This window comes from Mya arenaria, chromosome 17 (genome assembly GCF_026914265.1).
Source record: "Mya arenaria isolate MELC-2E11 chromosome 17, ASM2691426v1".
Classification (NCBI taxonomy): domain Eukaryota; kingdom Metazoa; phylum Mollusca; class Bivalvia; order Myida; family Myidae; genus Mya; species Mya arenaria.
Window position 1 is genome coordinate 16,949,652 of NC_069138.1, and position 21,823 is coordinate 16,971,474.

General features: G+C 36.4%; 1 protein-coding gene across 1 annotated transcript in view; it reads right to left on the minus strand.

Moving 5' to 3' along the window:
* Positions 1-21,823, minus strand: part of LOC128224431 (uncharacterized) — a 63,993-nt gene continuing 42,170 nt past the window's right edge. The window contains exons 5-9 of the mRNA XM_052934273.1: positions 18,491-18,587; positions 18,114-18,235; positions 8,671-8,944; positions 4,229-4,276; positions 1-3,809 (exon numbers count right to left, since the gene is read on the minus strand). Of these exons, the coding sequence (XP_052790233.1) occupies positions 3,557-3,809; positions 4,229-4,276; positions 8,671-8,944; positions 18,114-18,235; positions 18,491-18,587 (794 nt within the window). The 3' untranslated portion in view covers positions 1-3,556. The remainder of the gene's footprint in view (positions 3,810-4,228; positions 4,277-8,670; positions 8,945-18,113; positions 18,236-18,490; positions 18,588-21,823) is intronic.

Below are 21,823 nucleotides of genomic sequence, written 5' to 3' on the forward strand. Positions count from 1 at the left end.
TCATTTTTGGTAATTGTTATTGTTCAATAATAATAACATTGCCCGTAACAATAATAATAAAAATAATAATGATAATAACTTAATTTTAATGAAGTGAATACATTAAGGCACATCAGCATCTTGTTTACAATGTACATGTAGTCTTTAACTATGACAAAACAGAGACCATATACAGTGATTATAACAAAATAATCATTAATCATACACAAAATATTATGCAAACAATATCAGCAATTCTTATAATGCAACAGACATATAAAATAGAACTACAAGTATTAATTATTGATCTTTAATTACTGTAGAGGCCTGTCAAATAAGAATTGGAATAGTGTTCCATACATCTTTAAATAAGTAAGAAAACAATTTCGTACATTAATTGGTATTGTATCAAAGTGAACTGATATCTTTGTGGGTGGTGGACCTTCTAAATGAGTAGTTTGCATTGTTTGAAAATGAAATTATTTCACTTAAATATGTTGTCATGAGCCTAAGCAAATATTAATATTAACACCAACATGAAATTTACATCGGTTACCAAAAGATAACCAACATAACTCTTTAAGTCTTATAATAAAAGACAAGACGGAGTAAGAAGAGGTTTTTGTAAAATTACTTTGGCAGCTTTTTTCTGAATTGTGGATATTTTAATGGTGTTTGATTTTATTCCTCTGCTCCATATTATACAGCAATGTAGTTGTAAAATCATTCAAACAATACAACAATCTATAAAAAGATTTATATAAACTTAAGTTATAAAAATAGATTTACGATTGAAGACTGATTTAAACATTAAGTTAATGAAAATTGAGGAGTTTCAAAATGGATCAAACTTATTGACTAGTTGGACAAGAGATGACAATTAGGCTCACTTGTTTTGAGCGGTTTGGTGTGAGACATCAATTAGGATCACGAATAACGAATGCCCTTTACCCTTGGCAATCTCAAATTCAAACAAGAGGGCCAAAATAACCCTATACCGGTAACCTCATTAAATGTTCACTGGTTATTAAGGATGTTGCTGCTTGCTTAGAGGAAGTAAGTTTTTGCTAAGTAATTTGATGGTTGATAAGTAGGTTAGTATTTTAGGAAGTCATTGGTGTGTCAGTTAGCTAATGGCTGCTAAGGGAGTAATTAGTTGCTAGACAAGTAAATGGTTGCTAAGGAAGTTATAATTTATTGGTTGCTCAGGATTGGTTGGTATAAACACAGGTAGTTTCTACAGTTATCAATGTGTAGCTACGAAAGTCATTTAGCTAAGGATGTCATTGTTGCTCAGGGATCATTGGTTGGTATGAAAAAAGTTGATATGGTTGTCATTTTTAGTGAAGACAGTCATTGGTAGTCTAACCAAGTGTTTAATTTTAGCTAGTGTGAGTGTTTCCCAGGCTTGTATGTTCCGTTATGTATGACTGGCTTCAGTGTGAATACTAATTATCCTGTCATGGCAGTAAACACTTTGTACAAACATAATTGTTGTATTCACGGTTTATGCACAATTTATTAAATCCTTTGTCCCTTTTCTTTCTTATTCATGTTACTTCTCATTTGCTTCTTGTAAGAGACAGTTTGTTCTTTCTTTACTAAATTGGATTAAACTATAAAAACATCTTAGCTGTCGAAAGAGGCAGAAAATCTAACTTTACCTTTAACATGAATAATACAAATCTAGAAATAGTTGAGTCATTTAAATATTTGGGTATAACCCTGTTCAAGAATGGAAACTGGAATAGGACACATTCCACAACATTCCCTTTATGCCTTACACAATTTGTTTATCGTTTACAATCAGCTAAACCTTAATATCAAAGAAAAAACAAATCTTTTTGACAGTCTCATTGGATCAATTCTTAATTATGGTTCAGAAATCATTGGATACCATCCAGCAAAAGACATTGAACAAATTCATTGCAAATTTATGAGACAAGTTTTATACATCAGGAAAAGTATAAATCTAACCGCGTTATATGGTGAATTAGGCAGGCACCCAATGATAACTGAACGAAAAATAAGAATGCTAAAGTATTGGATAAGAACATTAAAATCTAATAATACATCATTAATCAAAAATACATATGAAATGTTAAAAAGTGACGTTGACAACAATAATACATACAATAGCATGAATTGGGCATATCAAATAAAGAAAATATTAGATGAAATTGGAATGTCAGAAATATGGTTAAATCAAGATATACAACCAATTTCAATCAAAATAATACGACAAAGAATTTGACTTTTCCGACGCTTTTCAGTGTAAGGATTGAAAAGTTTTGGCGAAACATGCATGGATCACTGTTAGATTAGATTTCAAAGCAATACATGATGTGCTGAGATATTAACAAAAATGTTGTTACATGCAAAATTTTAATCAGAATTTAAGTCTAATGTTAAAGGGCAAGTGTGCAAAGTTTCAAAGCCATATGTCGATGGACTCAGATGAAATTATCTGAGGTGGTATGCAAACTTTAACGTAAATTCTAAGTCGAAAAAGGGGCATAATTCTGTTAAAAGGCTTGATAGAGTTACCTTATCCTGTGAACAGGTTGGGGGCATGATGGTGAACAAGTGTGCAAAGTTTCAAAGCCAGATGACAATTGAATTGGAAAATATTTGAGGTGGTACGTAAACTTTAACCTAAATTCTAAGTAAAAAAGGGGCATAATTCTGTCAAAACGCTAGATACAGTGACCTCCTCCTGTGTACAGGTTGGGGGCATGATGGTGAGCAAGCGTGCGAAGATTCAAAGCCAGATGTCAATGGACTTTGAAAATATTTGAGGTGGTACGCAAACTTTAACGTAAATTCTTAGTCGAAAAAGGGGCATAATTCTGTCAAAATGTTTGATACAGTGACCTCCTCCTGTGTTCAGATTGGGGGCATGAAGGTGAACAAGGGTGCGAAGTTTCAAAGCCAGATATCAATGGACTTCGAAAATATTTGAGGTGGTACGCAAACTTGAACGTAAATTTTTAGTCGAAAAAGGGGCATAATTTTGTCAAAATGCTTGATAGAGTTACCTCCTACTGTGTACAGGTTGGGGGAATGATGGTGAACAAGTGTGCAAAGTTTCAAAGCCATATGTCAATGGACTTTTAAAATATTTGAGGTGACAAGGATAGCTCAGCTCTCCTTATTCTTCGAATAGTCAAGCTAAAAACAACACTAAAAAATCTCAATTCAAATATACAATGCAACAAAATCAAATACAATAAAATACAAAAGTGAAAATGCCTTTTTTTTCATGAAACAATATAATTTCTATTTCATCATAACTCTATTAAGTAGGCATTTTTTCTTTCATCTATTACCTCTATATGTTGTATATAGTTGGGTTGTTTTGAAACGTCACTTTATATTTTAATGATACCGTAAATGCTTTTTTTTTGAGTAACAAATTTGATGGTAGGACTCTGTGTATAATACTAGATTGTCTATTGCAATGTAAAAACTATGGAATATACATGTTTCCATTCTAATGATTTTACAGTTGGGCTTGGCAAGTAGGTGCATCATTCTTTTTTAATAATACGGATAAATTCTATAAACCATTTAATCATTAAAATGAAAGCGGGGCATTCTCTGGCAGGAATGGTTCCTCATCACTGTTATCATCGTTCATATTATCAGCATCCCAAACACTTGGATTTCCTTCGTAATTTGATACCACTTCAGCACCTTCGATCGGACACAAATCTATGCGAGTAGACTGACTGCTTTCTTTTTTGCAAGTGTTTTCTGGTTGAGCAATCATGTTGCCATAGTGTGAAAGAGGTGTGTCAGCGCTTTGTGAGATGGCTGGATATTCATCCCTGTAAAAGAATAAGGACAGGGAATTATTTTTTACCAATTACTGCTAATGTTTCGTGTTCACTTTTAGTTTTGATTTTCATCAACGTAAAAAGTATCTCTTAAACTTGAAGGTTTATACTGTATACGGTTTATTTAAAACCTAGTGTGATATTCAATTTTTATTGTTTTCCAATGATTCAAGAATATGTGTAACAAATCTGACATGTTGACAATTGTCTAATGGAAACAGAAAGAAGAGCGCCGCTATGTTATGGCTAAGGTTAATAAAAATGCCCGATGACACCAATGCCATCACGATAGCCGGACTTTTCGTAAAACATAACAGACAAGAAAAATGGATCATTAATATATAAGAAAACATGTTTTAAAAATAAAAATTCTAAAAAAAAGTGTGTGTGTGCCCTTTAAAAACACAAACCTTTGGATAACTTTCTTGATAATGTAGGAAATTAATTTCCACAGGATCCTGAAATTGATAACAAATTGAACTTGATCAAGATCATTACATGAGAAAGTGAAACAACACAGCAGTAGGTTGTGTTTTCCTGACAAAGCAATGCTGGAAAAGTTTATTCTCTAGTTCCAACACATTTGCCACATTCACTATGTTAAAACAAGCATTTTCAGTGAAAAGATATCCCCCGCCAACGATGGCTTGTTTGTGCTTGATGGCTTGTTTGTGCTTACAGGCATCATCGCAGTATGTTGGTTCATATTTATTTCAAGTTTCAAGAATTTCTACCAACTAGTTACTGAGAAATGGCTGTAAATGAGTTTTTTCAAAAAATCAAGGGCAATAACTCCAAGTACAATTGACCAATCCAAAAAAAAAATGAACAGGCATCATCCCAGTATAGTAATTCATATTTATTTCATGTTTCATGAAATTCTGCCAGCTAGTGACTGAGAAATGGCTGTGAATGTGCATTTTTAAAAAAATCAAGGGCAATAACTCATATAGAAATTACACAATCCAAAATATAAATAAACAGGCACCATCGCAGTATGTTGGTTCATATTTATTTCAAGTTTCAAGAATTTCTACCAACAAGTTACTGAGAAATGGCTGTAAATGAGAGTTTTTCAAAAAATCAAGGGCAATAACTCTAAGTACAATTGACCAATCCAAAAAAAAAAATGAACAGGCATCATCCCAGTATAGTAATTCATATTTATTTTAAGTTTCATGAAATTCTGCCAGCTAGTGACTGAGAAAATGCTGTGAATGTGCATTTTTCAAAAAATCAGGGAAGGACAATTGACCAATCAATTTTTTTTTGGACGGGCATCATTCCAGCATAGTGGTTCATATTTATTTTAAGTTTCATGAAATTCTACCGGCTAGTTACTGAGAAAACGCAGGTGACAGACAGACGGACGGACGGACGGACGGACGGAAGGAAGGACGGACGGACGGACGGACGGAAGGATGGACAGACAACGCCATTTCAATATCCCCCTCCCTATTTCATAGGCGGGGGATAATACACTACAATTGCATGGATGACCCAACAAAATAATGTATGTTACTTTGAAAGTAAGATGTGCTATACTTAGTGCTAAGGAAATTGTAAATTAACATATTATCAATGCACTCAATATTATGAAAGTGTCATAATTTTTGTAACTGAATACAGCGCAAAATCCTTCCTTGCACTCATTCGCACACGCTTCCTAATCGTGAATGCCTTGAGCAAACCCTCCCAGTGATTTAAGAGGAGTTTGAAACATGGTTATTTTTTCCCTATTCTCTTTAATCTTAAAGAAAACAAGAGGGCCATGATGGCCCTAAAATGCTCACCAAAGCAAAGGGCCACAACTCTGCGATAAATCATAAATAAAAATGTTGCAATTTATTTATATCTTTACTGATGACGATGCCTTGTTTTATATTTGTAAAGGGTCATGCAATGAAGCTACCTGTAAAGTTTCATTGAATTTGGCCTGGCAGTTTCAGAGATTTTTTTTTAAGCAAAACAGTAAGTTGGCCATTTTGTTGCTGTTGTTGTTGATCAATCCCATTGCCTTGTTGTATTTTTGTAGAGGGTACTGCAATGAAGCTTCCTGTAAAGTTTCAGTGAATTTGGCCTGGTAGTTTCAGAGGATATGTTTTTTAAAGCAAAACAGGAAGTTGGCCAGATTGTTTTTGTTGTTGATCAATTGCGACCCCTTGTTGTATTTTTGTAGAAGGGTACCCAAGGAAGCTTCCTGTAAAGTTTCATTAAAATTGGACTGGTAGTTTTAATGGAGATGATTTTTAAAGCAAAACAGGAAGTCAGCCATTTCGTTGTTGTTGCTGTTGTTGTATTTGTTGATCAATCGTGACCCCTTGTTGTATTTTTGTTGAGGGTCACCCAAGGAAGCTTCCTGTAAAGTTTCATTAAATTTGGACTGGTAGTTTCAGAGAAGATGCTTTTTAAAGCAAAACAGAAAGTCGGCCATTTTGTTGTTGTTGTTAATCAATCCTGACCCCTTGTTGTACTTTTGTAGAGGGACACCCAAGGAAGCTTCCTGTGAAGTTTCATTGAATTTGGCCAGGTAGTTTCAGAGGAGATGATTTTTAAGCAATTGTTGACGGACGGACAGACTGACTGACGGACGGACAACGGACAAAGACCGATCAAAATAGCTCACTTTGTGCTCTGGTGAGCTAAAAATAACACCCTATTCTCTATATAGGGAAAAATGACAAAGGCATGATTTTAATAACAAGACACCAAATGGTGACATGTCGACCCCGTTGAAAAATCCATTGACACAGACATAGGGCTCTGCCATACAATTGCAACACAGAATTACATGGAGTTGAACAATAGGTGGAATCTGCAACACTCTGCCTCATCATGGTTAGCCTTCATGTCAAGCATATTGAAAATCCTATAATGATACAGCCTGGACAAGGTTCAGTCCAGACCAGCCCTTCAACAGAACTCCTTTTGACATTTAACCTTTAAGTGTGACCTTGACATTTGAGGTACAGACCTGGGACTTGTATGCCATACGCCACTTCGTCATACACATTCATGGCAAGTTTCTTGTAAATCTTGTTATGTTTAAATAAGAGGCGGCCTGGACAAGGTACAGTCCTATCAAGAGTACTAATTTCAACTTTTGACCTCAAAGTGTTAATTTGACCTTTGATGTACAGACCTGGGTCTTATGCGTGACATGCTGCCTCATTATGGTGACCTTCATTTCAATTTCTTTGAAAATCCTATCATGGTAAAGTTACAAGGGTGAACCTTCATTGCAAGTTTATTTTCAAAATCCTATAGCCAATGATAAAGATACAGCCTTGACAAGGTTCAGTCAAGGCCAGTCCTTTCAACAGTACTCATTTTGACTTTAAAACTCTAAATGTGACCTTGAATTTTGAGGTACAGACCTGCGTTTTGTGCGTGACACGCTGCCTCATCATGGTAAACCTGCTTGGCTTTTTTTTTTTAATCCAAAAATGCATGGTCAAGATACAGCCCAGACAATATCACTCTGGACCGATGCACACACTTTATCAAATAAACACAACCACCATTGTGATAGCTAGAGATAAGCTCACTGCAAGCGCCATTGATTAAAATGGACCCAGAACAAAATCATTCCTTGAAGATTATTTGCAAACTATGCCTGAACATCTGAGAAGGTTTGAAGCCAATCTCACGAATGGTGAGTATGATTAGTTTGACAAAATTAATTTCTTACTAGTCTCTATATAGCAAACAAGATATCGTTCACCTGATTGGACAAAGGGTTCTTAAGTTATTGATAGGACAACATACCGGATGTCTTTCGCCCATATGCCACAGGTGAAACTATAATATGTCCCTTTTTCAGTAGGCTTATAAAAACAAGAAAAATATGTATTTGTTTAAAATGTTAAAAAGGGGCCATAACTCTTACATTATCTAAGTGCACAAAAGAGCAATTGAATATATATATGTAACTCTTTTATATATATTTTCAATTACTTGTTTGACATTCATGTATACATTTATAAATGTTTTTAAATATTTCATAATTTTGATAAATGTGTCATGTTTCTGTAAAAATATTTTTGTATCAGGCCAATGGTTTCTGAAAAGATTTTTTCATTTTTCCATAAAGACTTACAGTGAAAACTAGCCCTGCCCCTTGTGGCCATGCTTTTTTATGAATCACAATGGGGTAAAGGAATTTGATACAGGGTCGCCTAAGAAACATGTCTGAGAAGAAGATTTTCAAAGTTTTTCCTTTCAGCTGCCATGGCAACCAGTGTTCTGCATCGAACCACTTTTATTGAAGGGATCTGAAAAAGGACCACCCAAGGGATATTCCTGAGAAGTTTGGTTGAAATTGTCTCAGTGGTTTAGGTGGAGAAGTCGTTTAAAGGAAAATGGTGACGACGGACAACGACAGACTACCACCCTATCACAATAGCTCTCGCTGATTGTAGTTAAAATGGGCGCAACACAAAATCCTAATTATATGGTGATTTTGGGGCGGGACCGAACATGGGAAAGAGCACCTACCTTTATTCTTTGGTTGGGCATGAAAATAGTCATGATACTCTGATAAAATTTGAGGGGTGAATGCGAAAAGGTTCCTAGTGACATTAAATAAAGAAGATAGAACCGTTTCGCTTTCACCCCTTGAATTGCTTCCTTAAAAATCAGAGTTCAACTTGACATATTGTGAATGTACTTACAGCCTGTCAGATTAGTTGCTATTTGGTATTTCAATATTGAAATGTTCAGTGGACCTTTTACATTAATTCAACTTTTAAGAAATTGAAGGATCTTCTTTTTTATTGTTTTTAAAAGCCGATATTTTGCCTTTTTATTTTAGCAATATGATAAAATGTACAGGCATCCAAAAAAATATTACCTATTGAAGGCATATCCGGCAACAACTAAACAAATAATGCAAAGAAATCCTCCTATAATTGCTCCTTCTAAGACAGAGGACCCTTTATCAGGTTCTGTGGTAGATGTAGGTATTAATTTTGTCATGGAATGTGTTGTTGCATGAATTGTTGCACGTGACATGGCAGTCGTAGCCAATGTAATTATTGTAGGGTTGGTGAGTTTGATATCCCGATCAACATCTGTAGGTGTTGTTAATGGAGTTGTCCCTTCAGAATGGTCTTTCAGAGTTAAACCTGCAATTAGTAAACAAAGTATAGAGTTATTTAAACTTAGCTTAAATACTACATGATACTTGATACTGTGTATGTTGATGGATGTCAATTGCTCTCAACTTACTGAACTCACTTGACAATTTTTGCCATTGCATCTATTTTATAATTGTTTAAAATAAGCAAGATATTTAAGAAAAGATAGGTGCAAAACACAAAATTAACTGTGATTTCTCAGAGACTACCTTTACTAAATTAGACCTAAAAGTGGGACAGTGCATTGTGCTTATCAGTTATCAGTGACATCTACATGGTAAGGGAGTATTTTAAATATTTGTGAACACAGCTCGTTGTGTACTGATGGAATGAAGCAGAGAAATAAAGACATTTTAAACACATTGCTTGCAGATCTGCACCCCAATTAATTCATTTTACAAAACTTGCTACTAAGTAAGTCATTTCACTTTACAGTTGCCTATCATAATCATTTACATAACTGATGTTAGGTCGTTAGGAAGGACGGGGCTGGAAGCAGAACCAGGGGCAACTAGTGACGCCAAAATGACCTGATGCCTAACGTCAGTGTTATATATCCCCAGAACTTGGTATTTCAATGTACCCAAAACACAGTGTAACCCTTTTTACACTAATAATCACACTTGTTGAAAAGAGTATGGAACAATGTTAACTTTGGTGATTTGAACAGTTTGAACTCTTTTGTTTAAATTTCTTCAACTTACCAAAACTGTTATCTACACACAAGAGGGCCATGATGGCCCTTTATCGCTCACCTGAGAACACAGTCAGTTTGGCTCTTAATAGAGACAAGCTTAAAAGGAGAATTTCTCCGCTATTATTTAAGCTAGAGGTATGCGCTTTATTAGTCATACATATACATACCAGTCTACGAAGTTGAAATTGAATTACATAAGCAATATGGCATTTTTTTCTTAAAAGAAATGAAAAGAAGGTTGCTATTTAGCAAGAACTAAAACAAAAGGTACATGAAAATAAGTTTTATTTGCCCAACAGGCATTAAATTGATTAAATATTCACAAAAATGTATGTTTTAACAAGATAACAACATTGAAATACAATATGATTATGAATAAGGGGAAATTTATTTAAATAAGTAGCAAAAATAATATTGATTTCTTTTGGAAAGTGTTATACAAATACATGTTCATAGATTGTTTTATATAGTTTTGATCAAGGGGAAGTTACTACAGTGGATTTAAAAGTAGTTCTTTAAGTTGATATTTTCACTCCTTTTTTGGCAGTGAAATTATCAAATTGATATTTTCATTGTTCTTATTTCTCTCGTAAAACTCCATATTCCATTGATAAACAAGAAATAAGATATTTTCCTAGTTTTAGACATGATTTAGTGTGGCAAAAAAGCGATGTGTTTCTGCATTGCACCAGCAGTGGAACAGGCTATACATCATGGCTAAAAAAATTGGATATGGATTAAAAATGTGTTCACTATATACATACTGGTAGTGAATGAAGCACTCAATTATACAATTAATCAATAATAATAAAACCCGCTTCACTTGAAAACATTCATTTATTTCAATGAAATACAAATAGTCTAGGAAATATCCAAAACGGGATGTCTGATAAAATACAGTATAATTCATCTTACTTAAATACTCCGGTCGTGAAAATATGTTTTTCTATGATACTTGTGAAATAAAATACAATCTTACACTGAAATAAACAAATATCCTCTATATCTTATTAAAATCTTTTGTTTGAAAAGTGTATCTGTATTTTTTTCTTGTTTTATTTTCCTATGTATATGATATGTTAATTACAGAGCACTTTTTTTTGTTTAAAATATTTTGGATAGCTTAAAAGAGAGAGCTTTTTGTTTCTGAAGTAAAAACGTAGCTTTTCCTTTAAAAAGGGAAGCTTCATCGCTAAAGCTGTGCTTTTCTAATAATAAAAAACTACGCACTTTGCAAAAGCTGTGCCTTATACTGAAAAAAATGAAGCTTCTGCGCCCTTCTAGTAAAAAAGACATAACATTTTTCCTACAGCTTTTCTTTTTAAAATTCTAGTGAAAATCATTTCCTTGCAAAAGCTGTGCCTTCTACTGAAAAAACAAGAGCTGTCACAGTATGTGACGAATGCCCCCGAATGTGACATTGACCTATGAACAAGGTCAGTACATGAAAAGTTGATCTTGCCTTTACGTGTCAAATACATATGGCAAGTTATTTAAATTGCCTCTGAACATAAAAAAATACCACCCATACTTGACAACATACACTGTTATGTCCTTATATTCAGAATTCCCTTGTGAATAAACACTTAGTGTATCTTTCACCTTAGAGGTAGGGACACGGGTCTTGCACGCGACACGTCGTCTTGGTATGTGGAACACATAAGGCAATTTATTTTAAAATCTGTCCATACAAGAGAAAGTTACAGCCCGGACACGACAACCTATTCTCTATGTCCTTATATGCAGCACTCCATTGTGAATAAACACTAAGTGTGACCTTGACCTTTGAGGTAGGGACACGGGTCTTGCACGCGACACGTCGTCTTGGTATGTGGAACACATGTGGCAAGTTATTTTAAAATCTGTCAATACAAGGGAAAGTTACAGCCCAGACACGACAACCTATACTTTATGTCCTTATATGCAGCACTCCATTGTAAATAAACACTAAGTGTGACCTTGACCTTTGAGGTAGGGACACGGGTCTTGCACGCGACATGTCGTCTTGGTATGTGGAACACATGTGGCAAGTTATTTTAAAATCTGTCCATACAAGAGAAAGTTACAGCCCGGACACGACAACCTATACTCTATGTCCTTATATGCAGCACTCCATTGTGAATAAACACTAAGTGTGACCTTGACCTTTGAGGTAGGGACACAGATTTTGCACGCGACACGTCGTCTTGGTACGTGGAACACATTTGGCAAGTTATTTTAAAATCTGTCCATACAAGAGAAAGTTACAGCCCGGACACGACAACCTATACTCTATGTCCTTATATGCAGCACCCCATTTTGAATAAACACTAAGTGTGACCTTGACCTTTGAGGTAGGGACACGGGTCTTGCACGCGACACGTCGTCTTGGTATGTGGTACACATGTGGCAAGTTATTTTAAAATCTGTCCATACAAGAGAAAGTTACAGCCCGGACACGACAACCTATACTCTATGTCCTTATATGCAGCACTCCATTGTGAATAAAGACTAAGTGTGACCTTGACCTTTGAGGTAGGGACACGAGTCTTGCATGCCACACGTCGCCTCGGTATGTGGAACACATGTGGCAAGTTATTTTAAAATCTGTCCATACAAGGGAAAGTTACAGAGCCGGACAGACGGACGGACAGACGGACGGTGCGATTTTAATATGCCCACCTTCGGGGGCATAAAAAAACGAAGCATCTGCGCTATCCTAGTAAAAGACGCAACTGTTCGCAAAAGCTGCGCCTCTTATCATTAAGCTTCGCAAAAGGCATTTTTTGCCAAGTACCACAAAAAACATTGCAAAAGTTGTGCTTTTTACTTAAAAACAAAGCTTCTGCGTTTTTAAAGTACAAAAATGCAGCTCTTTTCAAAGGCTGTGCTTTTGGGGCTTAAACAATGAAAAGTTTCACAAAAGTTGTGCTTTTATGGCCATTACATCTAAAAGCTGTGTTTTTGTCCCTAATTAACTAAGCCATTATTTTTGCAAATTTGTGTTCTTTTTCAAAAGCTGCCCATTGTTTAGAAAAAAGCAAAAGCTAAACTTTTTTTAGCAAAGCTTTTGAGAAGCGTGGGTGGGTTGGTGGGTGAGTGAGTGAGTGAGTGAGTGAGTGAGTGAGTGAGTGAGCGAGCGAGCGAGCGAATGAGTGAGCAAGTATTTTTCTACTACTTTTCTTTCGGTTGGGGAGGGCTGTTTAGGCAAATTGGCTAAAAATATGTAATCACGACTGACATTGGAATCAACAATTTCATCATGGAATAACACCTACGCTAAAAAATTAAAAGACTGTTATTTCTATTAGGATACAGCAATTGTTCTAGCGAAAAATAAAAATTGTTTTACATTATCCATTGTTAAAGGGGGAAAATACTCCCTTTATTTCATAAGTGAAATCAAAAATATTATTTTAACAATGGGAAACTGATGAATGGAAGAATGAATGAATAAATGCAACCATTTATTCATTCATTCTTCAATTCATCAGTTTCCCATTGTTAAAATAATAGTAGTTGTTTTTTTTAATCAATTTTAGACAAAAAGAAAAAGAAATGTCACAGGAATATGACAAATGCCCCTGAATATTTAACATAGAATTTTGCAAGGATTGAAGAAGAAACAAAATAACTAGCACTTGATAACTTGATAAGTGAATAATGTAGGTAAATTGCTAAATCATAATTACCGTAGTGAAATCCTAGTATCAATTTTCAATAGGTGTCATCGGCCAAGTATGAGGTTCCTATGCACAAGTGTTCATCAGTTATTAACCCTAACCTTTACCCACTGACCTTAAACACAATAGGGTTCATCCACTGGTCTTGACCATCCTGGCTAACAAATTTGAGGTCCCATGGACTCGGCGTTTGATCAGAAACATTTTTCCTTGACCCCTGACCAAAAAATCGATAGGGTTTACCAACCAGTCTTGACCAATCTGCCTATCAAGTTTGAGTTCTCTATAGTTTTTCAGATTTTGATTGGAAACAGATTTTCAGCTTAAGGTCACCATTACCTTGAGGTCACCATGACTTTGACCTTTGACCCACAGGTCAAAAATTAAAAGAGGTCTATTTGCTGGTCATGGCCAACCTGCTTACTTAGTTTGAGGTCCCTGGGCCCCAGCATTCTTCAGTTATTGACTGATAACATATTTCCAGCTCGATGTCACCACGTCCTTCAACCACTGACCTCAAAATCAATAGGGTTCATCTACTGGCCATGACTGGCCTGCCTGCAAATTTCAAGGTCCTGGGGCCCAGTATTCCTCAGTTGTTGATCAGAAACAGATTTTTAGCTCAATGTCACCACCTTTGACCTAGTGACCTCTAATCTACCCGTCATGACCAATCTGTCTCTGGACCCAAGTGTTCTTCAGTTGTTAATTGGAAACATATTTTCAGCTCAAGGTAATTACATTTTACCTACTGACCTCCAAATTAATAGGGTTCATCTACTTGTCATGACCAACCTGTCTAGTAAGTTTGAGGTCCCTAGGACTTAGTGTTCACAAGTTATTGATCAGAAACAATAAGGACGGACGAAAGGGAGACAGTCCGATCATGACAAAAACAGCCACTAGATTGCGTAAACAAGGTTTTTCTAAGATTGGTTTTTGTGGTCCAGTTTTTACCTGATTTTATTAAGACATTTATTCTGATTATTTTTCAGAAACATTGGTATAATAGTGATTAACAACAACATATTGTTGTACTTTTGTAGTAGGTCACTGTAGGAAGCTTCCTGTAAAGCTTCACTGAATTTAGCCAGACGGTTTAAGAGAAGATCTTGACGCACAGATGGACAACAGACAAACCCAAATCCTTATAGCTCACCTTGAGCACGCTCTGCTCAGGTGCGCTTAAAGACTGGCTGATAAAACTCTCAGACTTACGGTAATGCCGCTGAGCAAACACCAGCACTTGTCTCTTCTTGTTTTTCTTCAGTCAAACAACATGGTGATGATGCATAGTGGATTCTTTCTATCCACATTTTTCATTTATGGGTTCTATCCAGGACCAATGCAGATTCTATCCGTAAGTATCGCATCAAAGGTGAGTACATCTCAGCAATTGTTCGCCTTTTTACTGATATCTTTTTGGGGTTTCGAAAATGTTTTTATTTTAAAGAATGACCATATTTATAGTGACTGTAAATTAGTTGGAATTTAAGAGGTCGATTTGCAATTGTGTCAATTTATTTATCATATACTTAAAGACACGCCTTGTTCTTGAGGGGGTATACTAGGAACATCGGGTTAACTTAAACACAGAAACATTTTTTGGTTCTCATTTTTGTCCCAAATATTATATTATTTCTATATTTATATACATGGTAACTGTAATTATATAATCTGCTTTTCCGTGTTGTAGGAAACATTCATGAATAAAATGGGAGGATGGATCAAAATCATGCAAAATGAAAGTAATTGGTCAAAGTAGGGATGTATTTTTGTTTACAGATTACGGCCTGGGGAGTATTGCATTATAGAAATTATCAATGCCTTGTAAATGCCTTTATATCACGCCTCCAACATAAATGATGCAACGCCTTTGGTCCAGGACTGGTCACGCATTGACCCCATGATTTTCCATATTGGGTCACTTAATTAATATCATACCAAAATGGTGTCTATTCCGATGAATAAATGAAACTTTTGAACATGAAAACAGGTTGTCGATGTGATATAATGTCACAGATTAGTAGGTGACCCGATATGGGATATACAGTGCACAGGAAACCAGGATACGGTTTCCACTGCCCTGTATATCCCATTATCGGGTCACCTACTAACCCCAACTTATATTATTTGCCAGTGTACAGTCATGCGCATGTGCGAGCTTCTAAATAACTTACATAATAAAACCAATTAATGCCTAAACGGAAAGAAATGAAAAATAATCAACAATTTGTTTCTTTTCAGGACTTAAATTATTTAGCATGCATGCTCCAAAAAATAACAGCCTTGTTGCAAAAATCAAACAAAAATATTCTTTTGTTTAGGAAATAATTATTAGCCAAAAAAGCATTAATTAAGTTATTATAGTTCACTTTCAATTGTATATGCAAATAATTCACATGACTTCATAACTGTTATACCGGAACTAGGGAATTGGGTTTTTGCCTCATATTTATTCATACATCAAATATCTCGAGAGTAACAGGTAATTAGTATATTTTGTTGTTCATGTAATTTAAATGTCTGAGAGTGCCTAATGCCATAATATCCCTGCGTGTACTATGGGTCATTATCGTCGCCGGTGAATTAAAAAATAATCTATTATTTTGCATAAGGCATGAAAAAAATGTGTTTTTGGTTTGCAGGCATGAAAAAAATGTGTTTTTGGTTTGCAGACCTACAGTACACTCAACGAGTTAGACCCACTTTCCTCGCTCACTCCGAGGGATAAAGTCGATGATCGCGGGTTTCCTCCGAGGGTAAAACTCTTGCCCTCGCTAAAATCCTCCGAGTGGCTGGCTTACCGCGGAGTTTAATATGAACGATAGCGTTGAGAATCGTCCGATTTTATGATCCCGTAGCGGAGCTCTGAATCGAATCAGATAAGCAAAAAATCATTCTTGTTTAGAAGTTATTTATTTTATGCTTATGCACATTGTTAAGCGTAAAAGATTCTTACATGTACATGTACCAACGTTTAATTTGTATTTATGTCGGTAAACGCCAATTGAATATTGTCTTGAATTATAAACATTGAATCTTTAAAGTATATCCACTAAGTTATTGCATCATAAAGCAGCCGACTACTCACACGATTCTGAACCATGACCTCTGACGTCAAGCGCGTGATCAATACAATGTAGAATATACTATTTATTATTGGTGGTTAAAATAGCTATGACGTTTCATGGAATTTACCACAGAAAACGAGGCAAGAAGGCCTTCAAAACCATGCGCTGTGAATTTTAAACGTGTGTTTGACCTCCTGGTTTTCCGAAAATGTGTAACCTAGAATTTCTTGGAAGAAATGTGTTTATCAGTCATTAGCAAAAACACGTTTATAAGATGCATGTGCAATACGACTGCATTCTTGTGGTAAGCTAACTTCATGCAAAACGGGCAGAGGAAAAAGAATAATAGCAATTTACTGGAGCCGGCGTAATCGGTTGAAAATTTTAATAAAATAAATATAACTTTAGTGTAGATTCTTATCTAGTGTCCGCAGAGTTTCGCGGAGTTAACCCCTTCGAGGAAGGCCGAGTTCGTTATACTTCGGTCAACTGATCTCCCTCCGAGGGCCTTAAATTCAAACTCCGAGGAAAGCGGACAGTCGATAAAATCATTGTGTTGGCCGCGATAGCAAAAATCCGCGGAGGGAAACGGAAAGTGGGTCTAACTCGTTGAGTGTACTGTACCCTCAAAAGTTTGCCCCGACTCTCAAAGGGTTTCAGCATCACGTATTTGGTCAGTTTAGCAGTTAAAAGGAATTATTAATTTCACATTTAGAAAAAAATGTATTACAAGAATTGATTTCATGATGTCAATTTTGTTATTTTTCTTTCTGGACTTCGAAGACGAACATATGTTGGATGTTTAAAGTAACAATAAAATAAGACATTATTTATATCTTGGCAATTTACATCATTAATATGATAGTAGGTGTTATATGTGTTGATTGAATTTCCCTTTTTTAAATTATTCGTTCTATTCAATGGAAGATTTGATCTTATTTTCCAACTGAAAACTAACAAAAAAACAACGACAGCATAGCAAATATTGGATAGAATCTGGTGCAAGGGACAAAATATATCCTTTGCCCAAAATTGTATGCATTTAGTACTCATAATGGATAGAATCCGGAGCTTCACTGAACTGACAGAAAATTATATAATACCTACTTTGATCCCTTCTTTGAAAAGATAAACATTATTTTCAGGATGTATATAGCTGATAGCTCAATTTTTTAACGTTAACATGGCAGATATATTCCGTATCGGTGCTGAATAGAACATGTAAATAAAGAGTGTGGACAGGAACAATCAGCTTTGCATCATCATCGTAAACAAGGGACATTAACTAAAAATAATAATATTTAGCTTCTACACATGTGTAACGTGCGACATCAAACAAACACAACAGATGCCTTCAGAGAAAAGCATGCTCGAACCTGAAGGGGTCGCTGGTCTTTATAAACAGTAAATTTTCAATCCACATAGAGCCCGGGCTTTGCTAATTCGCATATTACCAACCATGTTAACATACGTACTATGAACGTACTTCTGTCTGTAACGGAATGTTAAACTATGAACGCATATCCACCGCCTACAGCGGTCTGTTACACATGTATGTAATGTCTCCAGCAACTCTGTTGATTTGAATATTTAAACTTTCTTTAGTTATGGTCAGGGTTCAAACTTTTGACACACAACCTTGACGAATTATTTGGCAGAACACTCATTTTATTGGTGACTATCAATAATTTAACGTATTACAAAATACTGGTACATTTACATACTCTCATTCCAGATGTCTTCGCACTGCTTGACCATCGGGTGATCATTTCCCAATTGTGGACGGCACTGGTCATCAAACACCTCTTTGTCAGTCCAATGCTGGCACATGGCTGGAAAACATGTTCTGAAAAAAAAACACCTATAGATAAAAATGTCTATTTAATGCTAGAAAAAAGGCCATAATATTCATACCTGATGAGACATGCACTAACAAATGCATGGTTCATTGATTTTTGCAAGCGCCACTTCCTGAATTCAGGTCGTAGAAAAAAAAATAATAGAAGGAATTAAATTAATATGAAGATAATATCTATATATTTATTATTTCTCTGATTCCTATCATTGCAGTTGCTTCTTTACATTCCTCATTAGAACTCACCGGCAGTCAGTACACTTCTGAATGATCTGTCCTTTAGGACACAGTGTAGTCATGTTCATTTTACTGTCATACCGTTTCAACTTGTATCTTGCTCCATCTACAAACAAGCAAAAAGTAAAGATGGATAAATGTGTTGCTATGTATTACCAGTCAGAGACGATTGACTCTTCTGAAGGATCCAAATATCTATTCCATTCCAATTGAGTCCATACATGTTTTCCAATCAGCAGAAAAAAATCCATATCTTGGTAAAAGGAGTAACAAAATACCTCAACACACCGCTATGAAGCATGAATGGTAAATTCTTTCCATTCTTTCATAAACATATGCCTTTATATAAGCTAATTATGTGTGTCTGAAATATAAGTGTCCGAACTTCATGTTTTATGTTGTTGCGTTTTGTTTGTTTTTTGGTGGGAGAGGCTGGGTTGAGACTTGACTGGAGCAAATGAGATTTCAAACTTTTAGAAGCCCTTCTTGTATGAATATAAATGAATGTAAATTATTCATGGTGATATTCCTCTTATAGCATAATTCAGTATCTTCCAATAAATGAGGACCCTCCAAGCAGGCGATACACCCATTCACATATTTTGCATTGTATTTCAATTCTAACATTTTAATAATCATTTTCTAAATCAAAATTTAGTTGAAAATTCTTATTATTATATTATTCCATAATAATATACCATGTATATTCAGTTGGATTTAAAAATAATAAATTTTAATAGTTCACAAAAATACACCATTCATGAAGGATCAGCAGTGTCAAACTAATAATGAACAAGAGATGTTTGTCAAACATTATGCCCCCCCCTGAGCGCCATGTTGTCAGGATTATATGGACAATTGAATGAAATATGCATGGACCGAAATGACAGCTGATTTGTTGCTGTTAAGGCAGTTTTAAGATTATGACCATTAAAGTGTGAGGATAGAGTGTGCTATGACCATGACCTTTTACTCTATGAAATCAAAATCCAGAGTCATCAGCTGGTCACCAGAAACCTAAATGTCAAGTTCGAGGGCCATGGGTGCAGGCATTGTCAAGTTATCACACAGACAAGTTTTTTTCGTTCAAGGTCACTGTGACCTTGACCTTTGACCCAATGACCCGTTGAATCATAAGGGGTCATCTACAAGTCAGATGCAACTCCAAGTCAAGTTTGAAGGCCATGGGTTCAGGCATTGTTGAGTTATCACTCGGACAACCTTTTACCATTCAAGATCACTGTGACCTTGACCTTTGGCTCTATGAATCCTTAAATCAATAAGGGTGATCTACTGGTCAGGCTTAACATCCATGTCAAGTTTAATGATCATAGGTTCAGGCATTGTTGAGATATCAGTGGGAGAAGATTTGTTAACTTTTTTGCGTTAAAGGTTACTGTGACATTGACCTTGGCCTGATGACCCCCAAAGTCGATAGGGGTCATCTACTGGGCAGGCCCAAGCTTCATGTCAAGTTTGATGACCATAGGTCCAGGAATTGTCGAGGTCGCTTTCAAGGTCACTGTGACCTTGACCTTTGACCCCTAAAATCAATAGGGGTCATCTACTGGTCAGGCCCAACCTCCATGTCAAGTTTGAGGGCCATGGGTGTAGGCATTGTTGAGTTATCACTCGGACAACCTTTTATCATTCAAGGTCACTGTGACCTTGACCTTTGGCCCAATGACCCCTAAAGTCAATAGGGACCATCTTCTGGCCAGGCCCAACCTCCAAGTCAAGTTTGAGGGCCATGGGTGCAGGCATTGTTGAGTTATCATTCGGATAACCTTTAACCATTCCAGGTCACTGTGACCTTGACGTTTAGCCCAATGACCCCTAAAATCAATAGGGACCATCTTCTGGCCAGGCCCAACCTCCAAGTCAAGTTTGAGGGCCATGGGTGCAGGCATTGTCGAGTTATCACTCGGACAACCTTTTACCATTCCAGGTCACTGTGACCTTGACCTTCGGCCAGATGACCCCCAAAAACCATAGGGGTCATCTCCTGGTCAGGCCAATTCTCCAAGTCAAGTTTGAGGGCCATGGGTGCAGGCATTGTCGAGTTATCATTCGGACAATCTTTTACCATTCAAGGTGACTGTGACATTGACCTTTGGCCAGATGACCCCCAAAAACAAAAGGGGTCATGTACTGGTCAGGCCCAATTCTAAGTCAAGTTTGAGGGCCATGGGTGCAGGCATTGTCAAGTTATCACACGGAAAACCTTTAACCATTCAAGGTGACTGTGACCTTGACCTTTGGCCCGATGACCCCCAAAAACAATAGGGGTCTTCTACTGGTCAGGCCCAACCTCCAAATCAATTATGAGGGCAATGGGCGCAGGCATTGTCGAATTATCACTCGGACGACCTTTTACCATTCAAGGTCACTGTGAACTTGACCTTTGACCTGATGAGCCCCAAAAACAATAGGGGTCAGCTACTGGTCAGGCCCAACCTCCAAGTCAAGTCTGAGGGCCATGGGTGCAGGCATTGTCAAGTTATCACTCGGACGAACTTTTACCATTCAAGGTCACTGTGACCTTGACCTTTAGCCTGATGACCCCCCAAAACAATAGGGGTCATCTACTGGTCAGGCCTAACCTCCATGTCAAGTTTGAGGGCCATGGGTGCAGGCACTGTTGAGTTATCACTCGGACAAGCTTTAAATTATTTTACCATTAAAGGTCACTCTGACCTTGACCTTTGACCCGATGACCCCCAAAATCAATAGGGGTCATCTACTGGTCAGGCCCAACCTTCATGTGAAGTTTGATGACCATACGTCCAGGAATTGTTGAGTTATCACTCGGACAAGCTTTGGTCTACCGACGGACCGACCGACGGACCGACCGACATACCGACATGCCTGTGCAAAGCAATATACCCCTCTTCTTCGAATGCAAACACTTTTGCAGAAATTAAGCCTACTTTCAGGGCAAAACTGACTCGCATTTAGCAAGTATGCAAGCTTAAATTCGAGCCCTGACATTAGCAATCCTTATAAATGTTTATTTTACACATAAAAAGTCATACTATGCAATAACAAGGCAGGCCAAAGGACGGCTATATCCCCCGCCATTGTTTTTTAGTATATTTTGTTTTTCTCGCAACTTGACTGGTACGTTGAATATATGAACATATCGATGGGTGAATGCGAAAAGGTTCTAACTGACATTAAACAAAGAAGCAGATAGAACCTTTTCGCTTTTACCCCTCGATATAGTAAAAGGATATTTTGTTATAGTTATTCATATTGTGTGTAGTGTAGGTCAGATCAATGTCAAGGTTATTTTGGCTAAAACAAAAGAAGGAAAATGAGTCCTTGATTTATAACATCGAT